The following is a 20,359-nucleotide window of genomic DNA, read 5'->3' on the forward strand; positions in this document are numbered from 1 at the left end:
TTATTGAAGGACATTTGAAAAACTGCAAAAAATGTATGATTTACAGCATACAGCAGAAATGTTATTACGAATAGGGGATCTTAGGAACAAAATATTTCAAAACATTTACTTCGCATTTTTAAAGAAAGGGATGTATTCTTATTCAAATACTAAGTTTGCTCTTTTAAAATTCGATTCATTGTAATGTTCTAATAGCTAGTTCGAAAGTTCTACCTTTTTATGTATTTTTTTCTAATATTTTTCAATAATGCCAATGGCAAAATCTTCAATTGAAGTTGGTCGGGGTCAAAAATTGTCCTATGCAAAATTTAGTATCTGGGCTAACTTTGACACTTGTCACAATATGAAAGGAGGCTTCGAGAAACACAAAAAAATCGAAATACCCTACACTAACTTCGAAAGCTTTAATTTCAAAAAGTTATAAAATACTCCTAACTGAAAAATATTAGTTGTTAATTTGGTAGAAAATATTCTCAGTTGGACGAACAATGGGCGTATGGGAAAAAAAGTTATGTAGAGGGAGTCTTAAAAACGGACTGAAGAAAAATTCATTGCGAATTCACACAGAAACCAAAAGAGATAGAAATACGACGTTGAAGAACGAATGATAAGGTTATCAGCCAAATTTGGACCCCTCCTTATTTTGGACGCTTATCAAACATTTGTCTCCCTTACTGCCGATTCCTCAAATTCGTTTGGTTTGATGATGATAATTACATTCTTTGGGTTGTTTTTAAGTCTTAAGATTTTTTTAAGTTCATCTTTAAGTTCTCCAAATTAATCAAAATTCACGGTTAGGAAAATGTCATCGTAAACGATACATAATTCCCCGATTGCCAAGAGGAATCGGGAGAAATTTTGCATATTTAAATTGGATTTGACAGTACAATTCAATTGTTTTTCAATTATTGGATTGTGCATTTTATATATTTGAAAAGGTTCGCTTGTAAATTTTTCAAAGTGTTCAAAATATATCGTAAAAAATAATGATGCCAAATTATATTGGACACAGCTTATAGATTTTATTTCTAAGTGACAAATTGTTTTATCATATTAGAATAAACAAAATGTAAAAAATCAAGTAGCGATAGGTCGAATGCAGATTATATTCGAATTCCTTTTCAAATCATTGTGAAGTCCATGGAAATTAGAGCAATTAAATGCTAATTATGTTTCCCTATTGTAAGGTAATAAATTGCGTCGTTCTTAAATGGTAAAAGTCAAAGTTTTAATTCACTTTTTAATGCAGACCGCAGACTTTACCAATTATTTTTTTAAGCGCGGTTGCGGTAATACCACGCGGAAAAAGCTTATTTTCCGCACCGCATCTGCGAGAAAACTGTCTTACCGCACCACAGTTTTTGCGGTGCGGGTGCGGTAAATACCGCGCGGTTCCGGGAATTACCGCAACCGCGACGAACCCTAGCTAAACATCAAAGATCTCTCTGGTTCTCTAGGAGAAAATCTCTTTTTAGGAACGTACACATTAGAGTGTCCAGAAAAATGATGAATTTTTGAAAACTACTTGTTCCAAATTTTGAAGCAAATCGGATAAGTCTAGCTACCGGACCAACGTGCCAGAAGTTTGTATGGGATTTTTGGCCAATTTACATGGAGAAAACCCACAAATTCGCATTTTCGCCGCTTGGCGGCAATGTATGCATCATATTATCACTGTAAGTGAAAATAAGAAAGATCATTTAATTGCCTACAACTTTGCAGAAGACTGCTAGTGAGTCCGACTTTGTTGACAGAAGTTATTAAACTTTTAGCGAAGTGATGTCTGAGTCAGTTTTGCATGGGGCCTAGCGATGCATGGTTGTGTATCGGTACTCGATTCCCATCAACTATACATTTTTGTGAGATAATGGTTAGATTTAGAATGGTATGTTCAGAAGAATTGTAGTACATAATATGAGTTATGTTTTGGTTAGAAAAATTTAGTTCCACCTGTGACCGCATAGAGGGCGCCAGCACTAACTTTTCATAGAAGTAAGATATAGTATCGAGATGTTCGGAAGAATTATATAAAAATGCTTATTCTACAACTTTGTGGAAGACACTTAATCTCTATCTCTTTCCGTTGAAAAGTTAGTGTTGGCGCCCTCTATACGGTAAAATGTGGAACTAAAATTTTCTAACCAAAACATGACTTACTATAAATCTTCTGAACATACTATTGACCTAAACCAAACCATTATCTCACAAAAATGTATAGTTGGTGGGAATCGAGTACCGATACACAACCATGCATCGCTAGGCCCCATGCAAAACTGACTCAGACATCACTTCGTTAAAAGTTTAATAACTTCTTTTAACAAAGCCGGATTCACTAACAGTCTTCGATAAAGTTGTAGACAATTAAATTATCTTTCTTATTTTCACTTACAGTGATAATACGATGCATACAGTGCCACCTAGCGGCAAAAAGGCGAGCTAGTGGGTTTTCTCCATGTAAATTGTCGAAAAATTTCATGCAAACTTGGTCACGTTGGTCCGGTAGCTAGACTTGTCCGATTCGCTTCAAATTTGGAACAAATACTCCTGGTGGGACTAGGAATCGACTGGGCCGATAGGGATCATTTTTTCGTGTCACTCTAATGGTCAGTTGTGACTGCTATACTGGAAATCACGAACCAGTTCACAAATGCATGAATATTTGTTAATTTTGTGAACTATTTCAAGTGCACGGATATTGAATCGTGAATAATATATTAGTAATCATTAATGAAATCATCTGTTTCGTAAAATAGTTCACGAGAAAGTAGCCAGATTGTTTTGATTTTGCGAGGAGGGATTCCATGAGAAACCGGCCGACCGCAAAATATTACCATCGTCGATTCGAACGAAACTTTGCAGGTGTGTTCGCTGTATTAATCTCCATGATATTCTCTGGCAATTTGAATATTTTGATACAAGAGTAATTTTTCAAAAGGGCGTAAACGTTTCTACGTGCATGAATTTCAAAATTTTTTTGTTCGATTACTGTATTTTATACAGCAAAACTATCTGAGAACAAGTTACAGAGAATGAATACTTCTATCCGAAAAAAATATACACTGAAAAAAATGTTGTGTCATTTTTTAAAAAAACAAAAATTTATAATAAAAATTTAAATTGCGAAAAAACCCATTTTTTAAATTTTTTATATTTTGTTACCAAAAACCTAAAGAGAAAAGAAACATTTTGATTGTAATTGCATGATGGAGAAAAAATCGGTAAAAAAGTTTTTCTAACAATAACTTCGTACACGTTTTTAAATTTCATACTAATTGACATACAAAATTGTAATTTTATTACAGAATATAATTCTAGGCAACATTTAAAATCAAAATGCATTTAACAAAAATCTTCCAAAATGCGATAGTTTTCGAGATATTTGAAATTTTGCTACTTCAAAAACAATTAATTCGTGTAATTATGCTCTTTTTAAAAGTTATTCGCGTTACCCCATCAAAAAATGTCAAAAATTTAATGTTTATCGTTTTAAAGACGTAAAAGCAACCTTTTTAGTGTATTTGGATCATTGAGAAGCTTTCAATAAAAAAGTTTTCCTAACAACAACTTTTGACATTTTTTTATAATTCTTACTATTTGCAGTCAAAAATACAATTTTCTTTTTGAATATGATTCTAAACGCCATTTTAAATCGAAATGCTCTTATAAAAATTTTCTAAAATGATGTAGTTCTCGAGATATTTTAACTTTTGTTTTAACAACACATTTATTTTGTTTTATTACGACCTTTTCATAAGTTAGTCGCGTTTCTCCATCAACAATAATAGGTTTTTCAAAAGGCCCGTAAACTTTCGTGCAACTTTTTCTTTGACATCAAGGCGATATTGTAAACCATTTGAAAGTTACATGAAAGCAACCAAAATATATTTCAACCATAGGGTCTGTTGATTAAACTATATAGCTGAATCATATGTTGGTTGTTTTCATGTAACTTTAAAATGTTTCGCAATATCGCCTTCGTTCACGTCGTATAGTCTATTATTGAAATCACGATGGTTTTATGCATAATATTAATAAAGCTGTGAACTAGTTCATCTGCAGATAATCGATTTGGCCGTTCATATATCACGTGGACAAAACTTTCGGAATTAACCCTTTCCTTCCCCTCCGTGGACAAGCTCCCTACGACGTCCACGTGGATTTTTATTTTTTTTTTTAGTAGATTTTATCATGTGGTTTCAGAGAATTTTCCTATGGCTACTACGGTGATGAAGGACTTAATGAAAATCATTATTTAAACTTTCAACCACAGTATATCATACCCTTTTCAAGTTCTTTTTTTCCCTTTTTTGGACTAATATTTAGGCACATTTTCTTTAGATTTTTTGTGAAATTTCCTTGGAAATATCTAAATTCTGAACGACGATATGATCTTTTATATATACGTAAAAGATTCATCATCATCATATACTAAATTGAAGTAAACTGTGAATTCTTGAATTGGCTTGAAATTTCAACCGCAATCTTTCAAATCAAAAATTAGTGCTATATATTTGTCCAAGTTATAGAAGGTCGAATCAAGTGATTCAGACTGAAATTTTTTTCTCAGATTTTATTTCACACAATTTCCTCTGATTTTAGCATTGAAAATGCTTTATTCTACTATATGGGGCTGGGGCTAGGTGTAAAACTAAAATCTGATTTCGAATTGCGTCACGAAAATGTGGCATAATTTTAAACGACTGTAGCGCTGTTAATTATTGATGGATTTGCGTCATTTAAATACTAATAGATTCAGAGAAGTCCAACTTAAAAATTGGTTTCAACTATAAATTGGTATTTCAACTGTGTACACTATTGAAAAATCCATATTATTGTAAAAAACATTGGGAAAATGTAAGAAAACAGAGAAAGTTTTCGCTTACGTTTTACAAGGTTCGAATTGATTCAAAGGATTCTCGTCCCGTATCCCAAAATATAGTTGTTAGCAAACCGTCCTTATTAGGACGAGTATATAATGAACAAAGAATTTAATTAGAAAATTCCTTTTGTTAACTTGTGTTAAGTTTGTGTTTGTTAATTCTGTACATTTATCAGTGAATCATAATTTATGCAAATAATCTTCAAAATAATCTACCAACCCGATGGTTTTTGCAAAAGCTTTAAGGAAATCAGTGCATGTGGCAACCCTGCCACTAAGCGAAAACCACACCAAAAAGAATGAAGTAATAATTTTTATTTGTCGCACAAAAGGATGGTCTTTCATCTGCATCAGAAAGTTAACAAAAGAGATCGCCTTGTGTTACATAGTGCTTATTTGACATGAGCTGCGAAAGAGGAATGTTCGTCTGTGTGTATGCAGCAGAAACGAATCGCCGGCAAGGATCGAATTGTTTCAAAGGATTCTCGTCCCGTATCCCAAAACAAAGTTTTTAGCAAACTGTCCTTATTAGGACGAATATACAATGGAAAAAAATGATTTGAGCCTTTAAGGGTTAATAATGCTGCATTTTCAATGTAACTGCGGTCGGGTCTTGTACACAACCCTTTAATTTTTTTATTATAGTTGCCATGGATATTTTTCACACATGCATGCACTCTCACACACTATGCTATTATAAACACTTTGATTATTTCAAAATCATGAAAAAAATTAAAAGTAAACGCTCAAATTTGTTTCACTTTCTTATAAAAGATAAAACTATCATGCGACCTTTATTTTTTCTGACGGAAAAAATGGATGCACTAATTTGCGGGCAGCAAGTTGGTGTCAATTACTGACGAGTGGAACACAAAACATCAAATCCACCTTCTCTAAGTTGGGTATTGTGCCCTTATGCGCAAGTAAGTACAAAAACAAATATTTTCACTAATAAAAGCGTTATGCGGGCGTTACTGGAAGGAAATTGAAGACGAATATAAATGATTTTTGTTCATGGTCGGGTTTCGTAATGCAAAAGCGTGATTGTTCCAGAATTCATGGTATTTCTGTCACGAATTTTAGAACATTTTTTTTCGCCGTGTGGTTTTTCCAAAACAAATAGAATCCCAAGAAAATGTACTTGGATTGCGGACGTCTTGTGTCCTATACAGCTCAGATTTTTCACTAAAATCGCGAGCATTCCATAATTTACTTTTTCTTGACCAACTCCTGAAACAAAACAATACTACTACAAAGGTGAAGTATCGTAACGTTAGGCATTTGAATGAGGGATGCCGTTTCGCAAAAAAACTAAAACTAAACACTAACCTGTAACACCCGCTTCGGCAAGCCGGTCTTTTGCGACAGCTGCTTGAGATCCTTCGCGTCCGGATTGTGATTGATGGCGAAGTAGGACTTCATGGTACGCAGCTGATGGTGCTTGAACGAAGTTCGCATCCGTTTGGCCCGCGACGACGAGCCCAGGCCTCGACTGAAGCCCAAATCAAGGTACTCGGTGTTAAGATCTGAAAAGTGAAACGGAGAAAAACGAACGACATCAGCGAAGATTCTTTCAACACAACAGGCAACACGATGTTTTCAGCACAATTTTATAGCGGAAAATGGGTAAATGTCGACAGAAGCGGTAATATTTTTTACCCGCATGAGTAAACAGAAGGAACGAGCATCGTCAGCCATAGTTTTGAGATGCCTGCCAAAAGCAGGAGGAACCTGCCGCGGACGCAGTTAAAAGGCCATGCTCCCAGCACAAGCTGCCCGGCCTGTGGACATGTGATTGCCTACAGTGCCAAAGGGCGGCAATGAATTTCTGTCCACCTTTTAGTATTAAAACAAAAAAAACATAGCTCCAGTACCGACTAACCGACTGTCGTACAACGGAGGAAATTTGCTCGAAAATCTCGGAGCACTTTTGCATGAGCTGGTAATAATCGTAAAAGTAATAAGATGTCTTCATCGCCCAAAACATAATTCGCTGGCTGGTGAACTGGAAGCACCACGAAAGAGGCATGTTTTATGACTCAGTATGTCGCTGTTGAACGTTGAACGGATGAGCAAGAGCGCACGAGATTTAAGTGTCAGTGGCTTTGAAAAAGCTAAAAACCGCTACAACAAACCTTCCGATGGTCGTTTGCAAACGGAGATGATGGGTGATGATCTTGAAGGTCGCATAAGCTAAATTTATGGTGCCTCAGCGGGTTGTTAAGAAGTGAGTCAAGTGGGTACTTTAAGCAATAAACATTATGACGTTCGAGGGGCTACAGGATGTTCCACGATGTCGTTTGTCAACGTGTTCGTGAAGATTCTAGTTTTAATTTTCGCCTGAGGAGCTTTGGGTTGTTTAACCAAATGGTCAGGCAAGCAAAAATTCATGCCCACATCCTCAGGCCAACGTAACCATACTAAAAACAACATCATAATTTCGAGGTATCTTCCCATTTCCGTTCCGGGAATGAATTCCCCATCATTAATCACCGTTTTAAGCACAACAGCTCATCACTTATCGTTTTAATGTCACCAAGAAAAACTTTCATTCACCATTTCCTCACAGACGAAAGTTTTATTGCTGCGGGATGAATAAAAAAGATCACTGGACTCGTCAGCATCATCATGGTCCATTCAGATTTTAAGAGAGTGACAGCGGCGACGGCTACTTTTACCCTTGCTATTTTATAGTCAGCCCACTAAAGATACAAAACCATTCCCACGGTTGGTTGTTTTCGGGTACTACGCGGTAAAGCCACGCGGTCAAAATTCGGTAGCCGCTCATGGCACCGGCTCGCTAGAGGAAGGTGCTTCTAGAAGGCGCTCCGGGCAACATGTTTAGTTCTTTGGCGGGTCGGGATCGTAAAAAAAGCAAAGATCTTGAAATGTTCACAAAAGAAACTTTGTTCAAATAGACTAGCAAGAATAAGAACAACCTCAAAAAAAAACTGACCGCTGAGGGGAGAGTTCGAAAATTATACACAGGAGAGGGTCTGAAGGACGGGATCGGCTTTGGGCTGGTTAAACATAGCCTTTTGGTTACTCCCTCGCAGCGGCCCCGAAATCGCGTCTATTGATTTTCAATACACTGGATGGCGATGAAGAGAACAAAAGGTGTTCCCGGGGAGGGTGTAATGAAATTCGGTAGCCGATGCCGGTGTCTTCCCAAAGGCCGGGAAGAACTCGAAGTCGAAGATAAATAATAACCGGCTTTCGACAGAGATCGTCCAGACAATGATACTTCGGAGGTGCCTCGGAGGCTTCCGTCTATGCCACGGCCACGGGTATAGGTTACTGGAGCCACGATCGGGACTCGGAGGCGTTAACGGCAATCGCAAACAATCGCAGTCGGAGTTAGTTAGATTTTGGAGGTTTTTTTTCTCTCTCGCATCGAAAGGGCAATGTTTACGTTATAGATTAGAATGAGTCTGGGTGGGTGTTTTTCTTTGTGCCGAATGCCAGGTTTATCACGAAACGTTTGGTTCACCTAGCAGAGTTACTCAGTTCGTTAGGATTGCGCAATAATGGTAATGAACTAATTCACGGAAATTTTCTGTGGACTTGCATCTAATATTTAGTTTTAATATCGAAACTCTAAAATAGTGAAATTTTTTATCGTTTCTGGCATCTTTCATATTTTTTTAAATTTTTTTTTTATTTTGGTGGGATGCTGTATAAAAATTCTGGTCAGCATCAGCAGTCTTGCTTGTGATACACTGGCAGATGATTAACAAGCTGTTAATTGCAAGCCAAAGACTCGCAAAAAAAAACAAAAATTATCTCTGTTTCACGAAGAAGTGTTTTTAGAATTACTAGCGATGCAAAAAGAATAACAAGAAAGTTCTTTGCCGTTTTCTCGATATGATACAATCAGAGGGCCATATCTCGCTATAAGTCCTAGGCGATCTAGTCTTCTCTTCTTTTCTTTATGATTGTCGAATTAGGATAGAGCGATCAAAACCAACTATTTGGTTGAATATACATAAATACTTACTGTTGTCGACAAAGTTGTTCTTCAGTAAGTTGTACATTCCTGAAAAAATGAACGGTATCGATTTATGGGTATTTGAAATTCCGTAGTTCTAAGAGAACTCAATGATATTTTGGATTTGTTTTTCATTCTCTACTATAAAAATGTATCGCTTCTATCACTTATTAATCGGATTGTGAAAAAAAAAACATATATCTTAAATTGCGATGGAGATATTTTTGAACAAATTTAGTCGCACGTATTTTTGGATTCCGATGAAAATAAATATTTTTTAAATAATTAATCACTGAACTGGATAATAGTACAATTATGTATTATTTGAAATTCATTACGTCCAGTTTTTTGGTGTTAACATAAGTTCAAAAATCTTGCTGAAAATTTGTTGTATAACGCAAAACAGATCAAAATATTAGAGACCCAAACGGGAGAAATTGGGTGAAGAAATCGCTCCGGAGGCAGAATTCGAACAAACCAATTTTGGGAAACCATACGTAGTTACGAAATAAATACAGAAGATCCTCAGGTATAATACAGCAACTATGTGGAAAAGAATCCCTACACGATCTGCTAAATTGCTTAAGAAGGACTCGAAGGGTACACGATGAGCTTCATTGAGTTTTAGTAATGATTCAAAACACCAACTGCTTCACTTAGTTCCCGTATATCGCCGTGCCAAACAAATGATTTAAGGGGTTACTCCACCGTAGAATTTCTAAATAAATTGAAATTTTTTTATTGGTCTAAAATGTACCTTAGAGGCTTGAAAATGATAAGCATAAGCATAAGCAAAAGAGATCGCCCGTGGTTGCTACTCCGTTATTGACCAGAACCAATTCAGATTATAAAATGTTCATTGGAACAACATGCTTGGGAATAGCACGATGAGCCACATTGTACAATCTATATTGATCCCTGCATGCTGATCAATACCGACGCCGGCCACGTCCGAATGCAGATCTTCTGGGGAAAGCAGGAATGTTAGTCCGATACATTCTGCTGCTAGAGACCGAGGGATCCTCTACATCTCCACATGTATCACGGGAAGGGGAGATTTGTTAGTAAGTGTGCCAGGAGCGTTATCATATAAAATTACTCTTGGCAGCCGGCTGCCGAGAAATTGGGAGATTTATCATTTGATGCATTAATGCGATGCGATTGGTTAAATATGCAAATTAAACTCCGGAAACCGTCGGAGTATTTCTTATATTTTAATAAATCAGTACCGTTCAATTTTCCATCACGCCGCGAATGTTTTGCGTATTCTACCATGTCTGTGTAAAGTTTTCCAGGCGATCGTTTGAATAAAATTCCGAATCTTATGTATTTGTGAGCGATTCCCTTTTTTCTCGTGTCAGGTACTATTCTTATAGATCGTTGCAATTGTACGTGGTTTCGCAGTGCGAGAAACTTTTACTAATCTTGACTTGCAAAAATAGAATGCTGATTCTAAACAATTCCGCGCGCGCTTTATTTATTGTTATGCTAACTACTGATTATACTAGATAAGTGTAAAACTTGAGATAGTTGAAAGAATTACAGTTCTGAACGATGATATAGGATATGGAATTTCTTTTAAGTTTAAGGGACATAGGAGTCTCTTACTCCGCCCTTCGACACACAAAAAACACTGGAATGGGTAGGCAAAATGGATTGAGATCTCCTTGTAAACTACAAAAAACACCCGGTCCTGAATAACAACCCCCAGTTTTACGCGAAATCCCGTTCCACACTCCTTAAAAGAGCCGGGAAATTGCCATGGCACAGAAGATATGCAACGCGGCACCATGAACCGGCGTTCGCACGTTTACCGGAAATTAACAATTTAAAAAGGGTCCCAAAACATATTTCTTAAACTCTGTTATCGTACTTAAAACCCACCCTGACCACGTCACCGACTAATACAAAAGCTATTCTATGAATTCGTTTCTGATTAGCTGTTAGACATTTCGCGGGTGCATCGAGCGACCGACAAAATCGTCGATTCGGTCCACCACCCAACAAACATGACCAACGAAAGACGCTTGCTGAGAAGCCCTCAGAGAATTATCAAACAGACATCTCATAGAAAGGTAAATGATAGATTTCTGTTAAGAGAAAACACCATACGAAATCCTAATCAGCAAAAAACAAACACATAAAAACATTGTTCACAGTTGATTGCGCCATTGCATTCCACTTTGTAGTGGAATTTTATAGTCTAATTAGAAAATATATTAGAAAAATACTCCCTTGTGCGATGCTGTTTTGCGTGTTCCGGCAATCGCAATTTTACACACGCTTGTTATGCACTCAAAACATGTTTTCATCAAATATTTTCACTAGACACCACAAGAGTTCCACTTTAACTCTACACTTATAGCACTTTTTTCCTTTAGCTACTTTAAACACTTGAAAAAGCAGATTAATTGGTACATCAAAAATCTGCTCATTAGCCTATACTTTAGAGCAGTGGTTTTCAACCTTTTTCGTTCCATGTACCCCTTTCCGAATATTGATCCCCATGATTTGCCCCTTTCTGAAAATTGTTTACCCTCATTACCCTGTAGGGTTGCTACCCCTCCGGGTTTGACCCGAAGACTCCAGTTTTCGGAGATGATCTCATTGCCTCCGGGTTTTGCATCTATTTCTCCGATTTTAGTGATAAGATGAATAATTTTAACTCAATACGTTCAAATGAGTTCCTTCGGTGTTAATGTTGACTGCTCCAGAAGCGGACCTTAACTGTTGGCCAGGTAGAAAAGATTTGCTACTTTGTTGGAACCTTCCTAGCGACTGAGATGACGAATAACCGAATGTTTTGTGCCCAGCAAAAATTTAGGAAGAAACCGCAGTGTGCAATGGTTGTTCGGCTGCTACTCCACAGCGTGAGTGGCCGGTGCTTTTAGATTTTTGTCGTTAGCCAGGGAAGTGAAATTTCACACCTATCTATAGTGGACAACACGGTTTACAAACGCGATAAATTTACAGCTAATGAGGAAAGCTCAAAGTAGTGGTGCGCATCATGCTTTGCCAAAACAAAATAACAAAGGTCAATGTGTGCCAATTTTGGTGACTGATACTTCGACGAGTTACAAAAAGCATGAAAGAGTTTAATTTAAACTCAGCAGATAGGTCAGATAGGTTCAAAATGATCTATAAAAACCTATCCCAGGTCAGTAAAAATTTCCGGGTGAAAACCTTACCAAAGGTGGTAACCCTATTACCCTGTAAAAAAAGATTTTCAATTGGATGAATGCCACAAATTTACAATAAGAAACCTGTTCCAGGGCACTCTCAGTAAGCGTCTCAATTCATGACATACTGAAACAATATATAAAGACAAATACCCGACGGGAACGTTTGGATAACAAGTTAAAATTTGTCCCGCATAATTCACCCCCAACAATCGTCCAATTTACCCCTGGGGGTGAAGTCACCCCCGGTTGAAAACCACTGCTTTAGAGGCTTGAAAATGTATTAACAAAAAGTCTAAGGCGACATTAATTGTTAAATCTTTAAATTTCCAATTCTGTCGCAACTTTTTAAAACTGTTTTTCGGAACACTCCTAACACAAATGGTAATGAGCTCTAAAAATCGAATGCCAAATATGAGCTTTTTCCTATACCACTACATCACTCACAAAAGTTTCGAAGTTTCTATGGTGAAATATATGGAAGATCGGAAATAAAATATCAAAATTCAATAAAAACACCTAGAGTTAATCTGAATACATCAAAACTTCAGGTAATGTAGCTTTTTTAATAACGAACAACTTTGTCGAAAGTTGCACAATGATTGAAGATTATCTGACAAAGTTATTTAACTTCGTAGACGATAAGAATTTTTGAAAGGGTCCTACTCTAAGCATGTGCCGGAAAAATAGGCAGCATATAACATTATATTACAATATCTTTTTACCGTAAAGTCGGATCAATTTTTATGACTTTTTCAGCGTGTTTTCAACTAAAAAGGACGCCATTTAGCGAAAAAACAAATATATCGAAAAAATACGTACGTCACTTGCTATTGTTATAAGAAATCGAAAGTTTTGAGCTCTAGGTTAAAAATTACTGGAGACAGGTTTCCGGCCGTGGACCCAAAAAGAGGTATCTATGGGTAAGGCCCCCATCTTGTGGCAAAATTACTCGAAAAACTGTTTTTCACAGCTAGTATTATAAATCCCACTTGACTAGATCTCGATATCTGGTACAAAAGTGTGATTTTTGTGGCAAACAACAACCACTTTAACCGAAGGAGATCTATTTTTGTTTCGTTTTTTTCCTTTGTTGACTACTGATTATGACTCGGAAATTTTGTGTACTATTTGAATCCTTTTTGTTCATTAAATTTTTTTGATTAATATAAGTATGCTTTTTTGAACTATGCACAATGAGCTTATTTGTTGACGATTTTTTTGTCCAGCGCAACATATATAGCCCCTCAGAAATTTAGTTTTTTGGAAAACATGGATATTTTATTCACAAAGCATTAGCAATATTTCGATTGTCGGTCTCTTTTTGAAGGCGATTTTCTTTCTTATTACCATTGATTTGATTTGACTTTTAAGTTTTCTTGCACTGATGTTGTCCCATGTCGATCTCTGAGCCATGCGACTGTTCCACGTAGTATGAGTTATCAGAAACATCGCGAAACATCATGCTTCAAATGTTCTCAGTCGATATAATTGCAGAACGGAGAGTTATATGAGTCATAAGAAATGTCTCATCACACTGTTAGGTGGATGGTAAAAGTTTTATAAAGTACTAACTACTACCCGTCGCGCGTTGCTGCTTTCAACGAAATAGGAGTACAGTTAACTAGTTAACTGTTGTAAATTGCACAGAATAAATTTTTGATGTCAAAGAGTAAGTGTTGTTTGAAAGCAGAAACCACATGATTTTCAATTGGTACGCTATTGTTCTAGTCTATTTAAATACTAGTCTATTTTCATACGTCAAAAATTATTGTGCCGAAAATCTTATAGATTACTCGGGAGGACACCTCGCTCAAGAAACGCTATGTACATATACAAATCAAATATCTACGTGCACAGTTAAATAGTCAACAAAAGCCCTTTACGTAGAGAGGTGCAGAGAGAAAAAAAACATCGTTTCTACAACCAAAGAAAAAATATTGATTCGTGGGTTGAACCACACCATCAACTCAACTATTGAATTTAAATTTAAATGATGAAAAAGAATACTAGTAAGATAGAATACATTTGATAAAATCGTTTGATTTTAGAGATGTCGACAATAAGTAGTTTTTCTATTGGACCAAAAAAATTCCACCATCGACGACAGTGGTAAAGCAACCGAATTAAATCAATGGCAACACTGAATAAACGTTCACTGCTGGAAAGAGAATTGTCCGCAGGTACTATAAAATTGCGTGTCGATGGTTCAATGGCTTTGATTCTTTCACTTATAAAATATTCCAGAGAGAATAGGGAGAGAGACGAATAGTGTGAAGCCAAAAATACCTCATTGAGCAGACCAATCGTGCAATGTAAATTTACTCATGCCTGAGTTGGAGGAGGTAAGCATTGTACATCCATTAAAAAATGGAATTCCAGTTTTCGTCAAAATTTAATTAACCCCTTCGTGCCCATGTTGTTTGAGGACAACAATGTTTTTAAACAGCTATAACATTTTATTGAGACTATATTTGCTCACAAAAACAAGTAAGGCCTATAAATGGTAGTATTGCCTTTCATGTGGGCATTAACATTACTAGGATCAGTTCTAGAACTGAAGTTATTGCAATTAGTCTGATAGGATTCCGATGGAGCAGTGATGCAAGGAACAGTTTACGTTGACGACGGAAAATGAATTTTTGATATATCTTCGTTATTATGCAATATTATTGAAAACTGATAAAACTTATCAATTTAGTCTGTTTTTGGCTACGTTTTCCACGCAATTGGACTATTGCAAATATTCTAGGAGAATTGTATTGAGCATTGAATGGTAAACATTGAGCAGCTTCTAGCACTGCAAGGGAAGCGCCTATCTTTATGAAAAAAGGCTTGTCGTGTTTCTTGACTCCACTGTTTTCAAGGAAAAACAGTTTTGAAACCCTACATGCTCTAGAAAAAAGTTGGGCATGAAAGGGTTAAATCGTGATTATAAAGTGCATTGTAGAGTATATGTATTAATAAAAACAAGCTTAAGAATTAGTTCATCTCTTTGTTTCAAAACGCACATCATTCACTAAACAAATCCAACGATCACCATACGGTTTGTTTTCAAAATATAATAGGAATTATTTAAAGAACAGCCTGTGGAAGCGGTTGCCAAAATGCTAGTGTGGAAATCATCATAAAAGGAGTGTTGCCATTTTGACTGATTTGACTCGCCGTCTCTCTCCTTATTCTCTCTGCAATATTAAAAAAAGCACACGGCTTGTTACAATCACGCAATGAAATAGAATGTTGTCGACTAAATGGATTGGAAAAAAATAGAATAAAAAGTCGAAATTAATAATTTGTTTGGTATAGTTCCTAAATATCCGAGTTCCCCGCACATAGGATTGAGCAATATTCTCGATAACCCTGACAATATGGGTATTTTTGGAACGGGCTTGACAAGTTCAATATGACGATTGCCGGTTGAGCAATATTCTTGATAACGAACAATATGGGTTCAATTTCCGTCATGCACTCGTCAACCGTATCCCGAAAATACCCAAATTGTTGAGGTTATAGAAAATTTATCAAAACCGGAAGTTGCCATCTTGGCTCAAGACTTCGATTTCCGTCATGCACTCGTCTACCCCATTCCGAAAAAACCCATATTGTTGAGGTTATAGAGAATTCATCTAAACCGGAAGTCACCATCTTGGATTCCAAAACGGCTCAAGACATCGATTTCCGTCATGCACTCGTCAACCCCTTTCCGAAAATACCCAACTTATATTAGTAACAATTAATTAAGAATACATAACTTCATGCTGTAATGTACGAACTCAAACTTTCCAAAAGGAGTTCGTTATTTTGAATTTAGTTCGTAAAAAAAGTTACGTAAATCGAATATTACTTAAAAAAAGAGCTCGTAAATGGAGGTTTCAGTGTACATTGTTCGTATTTACAATGCAATAATCACCATTACTCTTGTTTAGGAGGAATGCAAAATTCGAACTATTCATTCGAACCGCTTTAGAACGAATTTCACATTCGTCATAAATATCAAAAATCTAGTCTTTTCTATCAGAATGATTTCCTGGAAGTATTTCTGTGCAATATGTACAAACTTTTCGAAAACTAATCGTGAAATAGTTAAAGCGATATGCCGAAAATAAAGATCAGTGGCGGATCCAGGGGGATGGTTCTGGGGGTTCGGACCCCTCCCGAAAATTTTAATCTTGTTGAGAAATTTTGTATTATTTTGGTTTCAAACCCAAAATCTTTTCTAATCAAATATGTCATCCAATACTGAAGTTTATTAAATGAGATTTTTACGTATAACGTATTGTACAACGCTCATTTTACAATCGAAATTTCGAACTCCTCCCGAAATTTATTTCTGGATCCACCCCTGGATCGTTTAAATAATCTCTGAGCTTTGATAAATTAAGACGTGAGATTTTGACAAAAAAAAACAATTATAAATCTTTTGTTTTGCTATCTAAAAAACAAATTCAGTTCATTTGATATTTTTATGAATGAAAAAACCAAATGACATACATCCGCTTTAGTCCTTCGTGACAAAATTACCCCACAGTAAACCACCCAATTTGAATGACTCGCAGACTCCACGAAGCGACACGGTAGCCTAATTGGGGCACAATCGACAGAAAAACGATCCCGACTGGTGCATACATACTTTGTTCGAATGTTTCCTAATTCCGAGAGATCAGTTCTGTTCCCGGAATCAATCCCGGAGGCGGGCCGGCATCAGACAGTCACGACATCTCGTGCCAGCGGCCTGCAGGAGAAGCATATGTCCTGAGTTATGAACTGAATGTTTATTTGATTCTGCCTGGGATCTGTTGTTGGTAGTCGAAACGAAAGAGTGATCCAAATAGGCCGTTGCTATGCGACGAGTAAGGGTAGAAGCGACAGTCGTTTATCTCTATTAGCACCGAAAGTAGGGACCCTGAAATGACCTATTTTTCCTGACGAGCTATCGTCTCTTTTGCCTGTTGTTCCTTACTTTCGACTCTCGCACCTTGCGTCAAGTCAAGAAGTTAATAAACATATCATAAAAATACTCAAAAACCTCTTGAATAGAATCGTAAACAGAAGGTTGCGGAGGAAGAAAAGGAGCGTTATCTTTGTTCCATCTGTATATACACCCGAAGACCCACGCACTGTTCTGCTCGGACCTGGATCGGTTGCTTTTTGGACCAAGATCTTTATCGGCTTCTGGTTTTTAAGAAAAAGAACCCAAAAAATAAAAACATAACCTAAGAAGGTCGTTCCCGTTCGGCAGGGGTTCATTATTCGCTAATTTACAGTATTGCCACAAGTCGAACCTCATACTCGAGGATTAGAGATTAAAAGATAAAGCTTCGATCGGTTTTTTTTTCTTCTGCTATTCAGGACATAACAAAATAACTGACCGACTCTTTTGTTTAATTTAGAACATATATGAGGCTCTTGTGAATTTAATGATAAACTCGGCCTCCTGCAAACTCATCCTTCTGAGGATAGCGAAGGAGGGCGGAAAACGGTGGCTGCGCGATGATTACAGAGGACGTGTCTCTTCAATCCGGCGTTGTTATTCTTTCAATTTTATGAGCATGACTCCGTCGAAAAATTTCTTTGCCGGAGTTTTACGGTTTATTTGGCGGCCGATCTTTATTTTACGGTGTATATTTAGGTGATCGTAAAGTAGGCAATTCGGAGAGTCTTAATCGATCCAGCTCGATCACCTTTAGGGCACCACTACCTGTTCAATCCGTGGAAGGGGGATATTCAGTGACACATTTGGTGAAACCGAAGCGAAAGAAGTTGTTGCCTACACCGTTCACCAGAATTTTCATACCTGTGAATCACCGCATCTAAGAAAAACAACTGAATACCATCATTCGAATTTCGGGGCGGCAAGTGCATGGCGCCCTGAACCAGTTTTCAATACACGATCCATTTCATGTCATTGTGCTTCTCGGCTAGCTAGCCCGCAATGACACGATCCGTCGACAGGGCGAAAAAAAGAAACAAGCCCCGAAGCATCCCTTAGGCAATGCATTTTGGTAGCACGCATCATCGAATCCAAAAGTTTTTATTTCCTCTCCAAACAACAAAAGGCAGAGGGAAATAAAACACTGCCAAGGTACAATAAAAGTACACCAGAAAACAGGTCGGGTTTCCGAGAAGAATCTCTTTTTACCGTACCCGGATTGTTAGTTTCGGACAGTGCGCGCCCTTGAAGAGTTTCTCGATTTTCCATCCCGACAGGTTGGCACAGGAACGATTCTTTTATTATTTGTACGATTTTTATGACTCCTTTATTATCTGTGCTGTTAACGGGTGAGTGTTAAACATATTAATATATGAAGGCTGCCAGGGTAGACACAACGAAAGATGACTGACTGTTTATTTAGCCTGGGCAGCTTGGTCAGGGGAACGTTAAACAGCTTCCGATCAGAGTCTGATCTCGGAAAACGGGCACATCAAAGTGTTAACCGAACAATTGCTGCTAATGACTTTTGTCAACTGGAACACTGGGTTCCGGGAAGGAATGCATGGCCGGGGATTTACACGTTTGTGCACAAGACGTTGAAACTAGATACTGATAATTTCATGGAACGTCACAGAGTTTACATGAAAATTGAACGATTTTGGTAAACCCAGTGGCGTAGCCAGAACTTTGTGGGAAGGAACGGTTGATGCAATTCACCGATCTAGTTGATGGACTTTACTGCGCATGGAAAATTCATCTCTCATGTAAAATTAAATTAACATGATGGGTCCACTAGCTTCGGTATCTTCAATAATACTATCACCGCTTCATTCAAGCTCAATGATCCCGCTTCAGTTTACGTCGCAGAGTTAGCTGCAATTCAGTACACCCTTGGGATCATTGACACTCTGCCCACAGATCACTACTTCATAATTTCGGACAGCCTCAGCGCTATCGAGGCTCTTCGTGCGATGAAGCCCAAAAAGCAATTCCCATATTTCCTGGGGAAGATACGGGAGTCCTTGTGTACGTTATCTGAAAAATCTTATCAGATTACCTTTGTTTGGGTTCCCTCTCATTGCTCTATCCCGGGCAATGAAAAGGCCGACTCATTAGCAAAGGTGGGCGCATTAAATGGTGACATATACGAAAGACCAATCTGCTTCAACGAATTTTTTAGTATTTGTCGTCAGAGGACGCTCAACAGTTGGCAAACCTCGTGGAGTAATGGGGAACTTGGACGATGGCTACATTCGATTATCCCAAAGGTATCAACGAAGTCTTGGTTAAGGGGAATGGATGTGGGTCGAGATTTCGTACGTGTAATGTCCCGACTTATGTCCAACCACTACACCTTGGATGCGCATTTGCGGCACATTGGGCTTGCAGAGAGTAGTCTGTGCGCTTGTGACGAGGGCTATCACGACATCGAGCACGTTGTCTGGGTATGCGCCGGGTATTTGGACGCCAGGTCTCAGTTAAAGGATTCCCTTCGGGCCCGAGGTAGACCACCCAATGTCCCAGTTCGAGATATGCTGGCAAATCGCGATCTTCCCTATATGTCCCTTATTTATACTTTCATCAAAACGATAAATATCCCAATTTAGCCCCTCTCTTTTATTTCTTGTTTTTAGATATTTCCTCTTGCCTTGTGGAACCGCTCAGCTCCAGAGTGCCACTATGTAACCGCCGTCGCCCTTACCACTACGCCTGCATAGAAGGAAACTGAAGCGAGAGCGACTCGAGATCCGATGACTTTTGAAGATTCCCCGCGGGTCCGAAGAATACCATCCGCCAATTCGGTACTCGATGACTTACTAGACTGTGGCGTTAATTTGTTTCGCTGATCTCCCGTTTGCCTGAAAGTTGCAAGTTTTGCTCTTCTTTCCCTGTCACCATCTACGCCTTCTCTCCCCTGTCTTTGATACAACTGCTGCTACACTGATGTGGAAATAAACCCCCCCCCCCTCTGAATATCTTGACCAAGCATAAGTCTTCGTTAAAAAAATCAAATTTGTATTCTGTATTCCTAGTTTTAAGATGGCTATAATTTCACTCTTTATTGAAACTCTTGTCCTCCATCTTGTAAATAAATTGTATCCCTGGTCTGTGAAATTTCTCATAAATATTTGTTCCCCCTTTTGTGTACTAAACTATATTTTTAGTTTTAAGATAACTGTAAAATATTTCGTAGAATACTATTACTCCCCCTCTTGTATATCAAACTTAATCCCTTGTTTTAAATTTTTTCATAAAAAATCCTTTTGGACCTCCCTTGTATATAGAATCTTATTTCTAGTCTTAAGATAGCTGTAAACTTTTTTTTTCTTTTGTAAAAAAAATATTTCAACATTGTAACCTCGTAGTTTTAAGATATCCAA

The 20,359-nt window shown here is 37.5% G+C and overlaps 1 protein-coding gene across 1 annotated transcript in view; it reads right to left on the reverse strand.

Moving 5' to 3' along the window:
- The window catches only part of LOC131680863 (protein apterous), a 268,007-nt gene that overhangs the window by 14,690 nt on the left and 232,958 nt on the right, over positions 1–20,359 (reverse strand). Inside the window, exon 7 of the mRNA XM_058961578.1 lies at positions 6,209–6,405. Coding sequence (XP_058817561.1) covers positions 6,209–6,405 — 197 coding nt within the window. The remainder of the gene's footprint in view (positions 1–6,208; positions 6,406–20,359) is intronic.

This window comes from Topomyia yanbarensis, chromosome 2, assembly GCF_030247195.1.
Source record: "Topomyia yanbarensis strain Yona2022 chromosome 2, ASM3024719v1, whole genome shotgun sequence".
Lineage (NCBI taxonomy): Eukaryota > Metazoa > Arthropoda > Insecta > Diptera > Culicidae > Topomyia > Topomyia yanbarensis.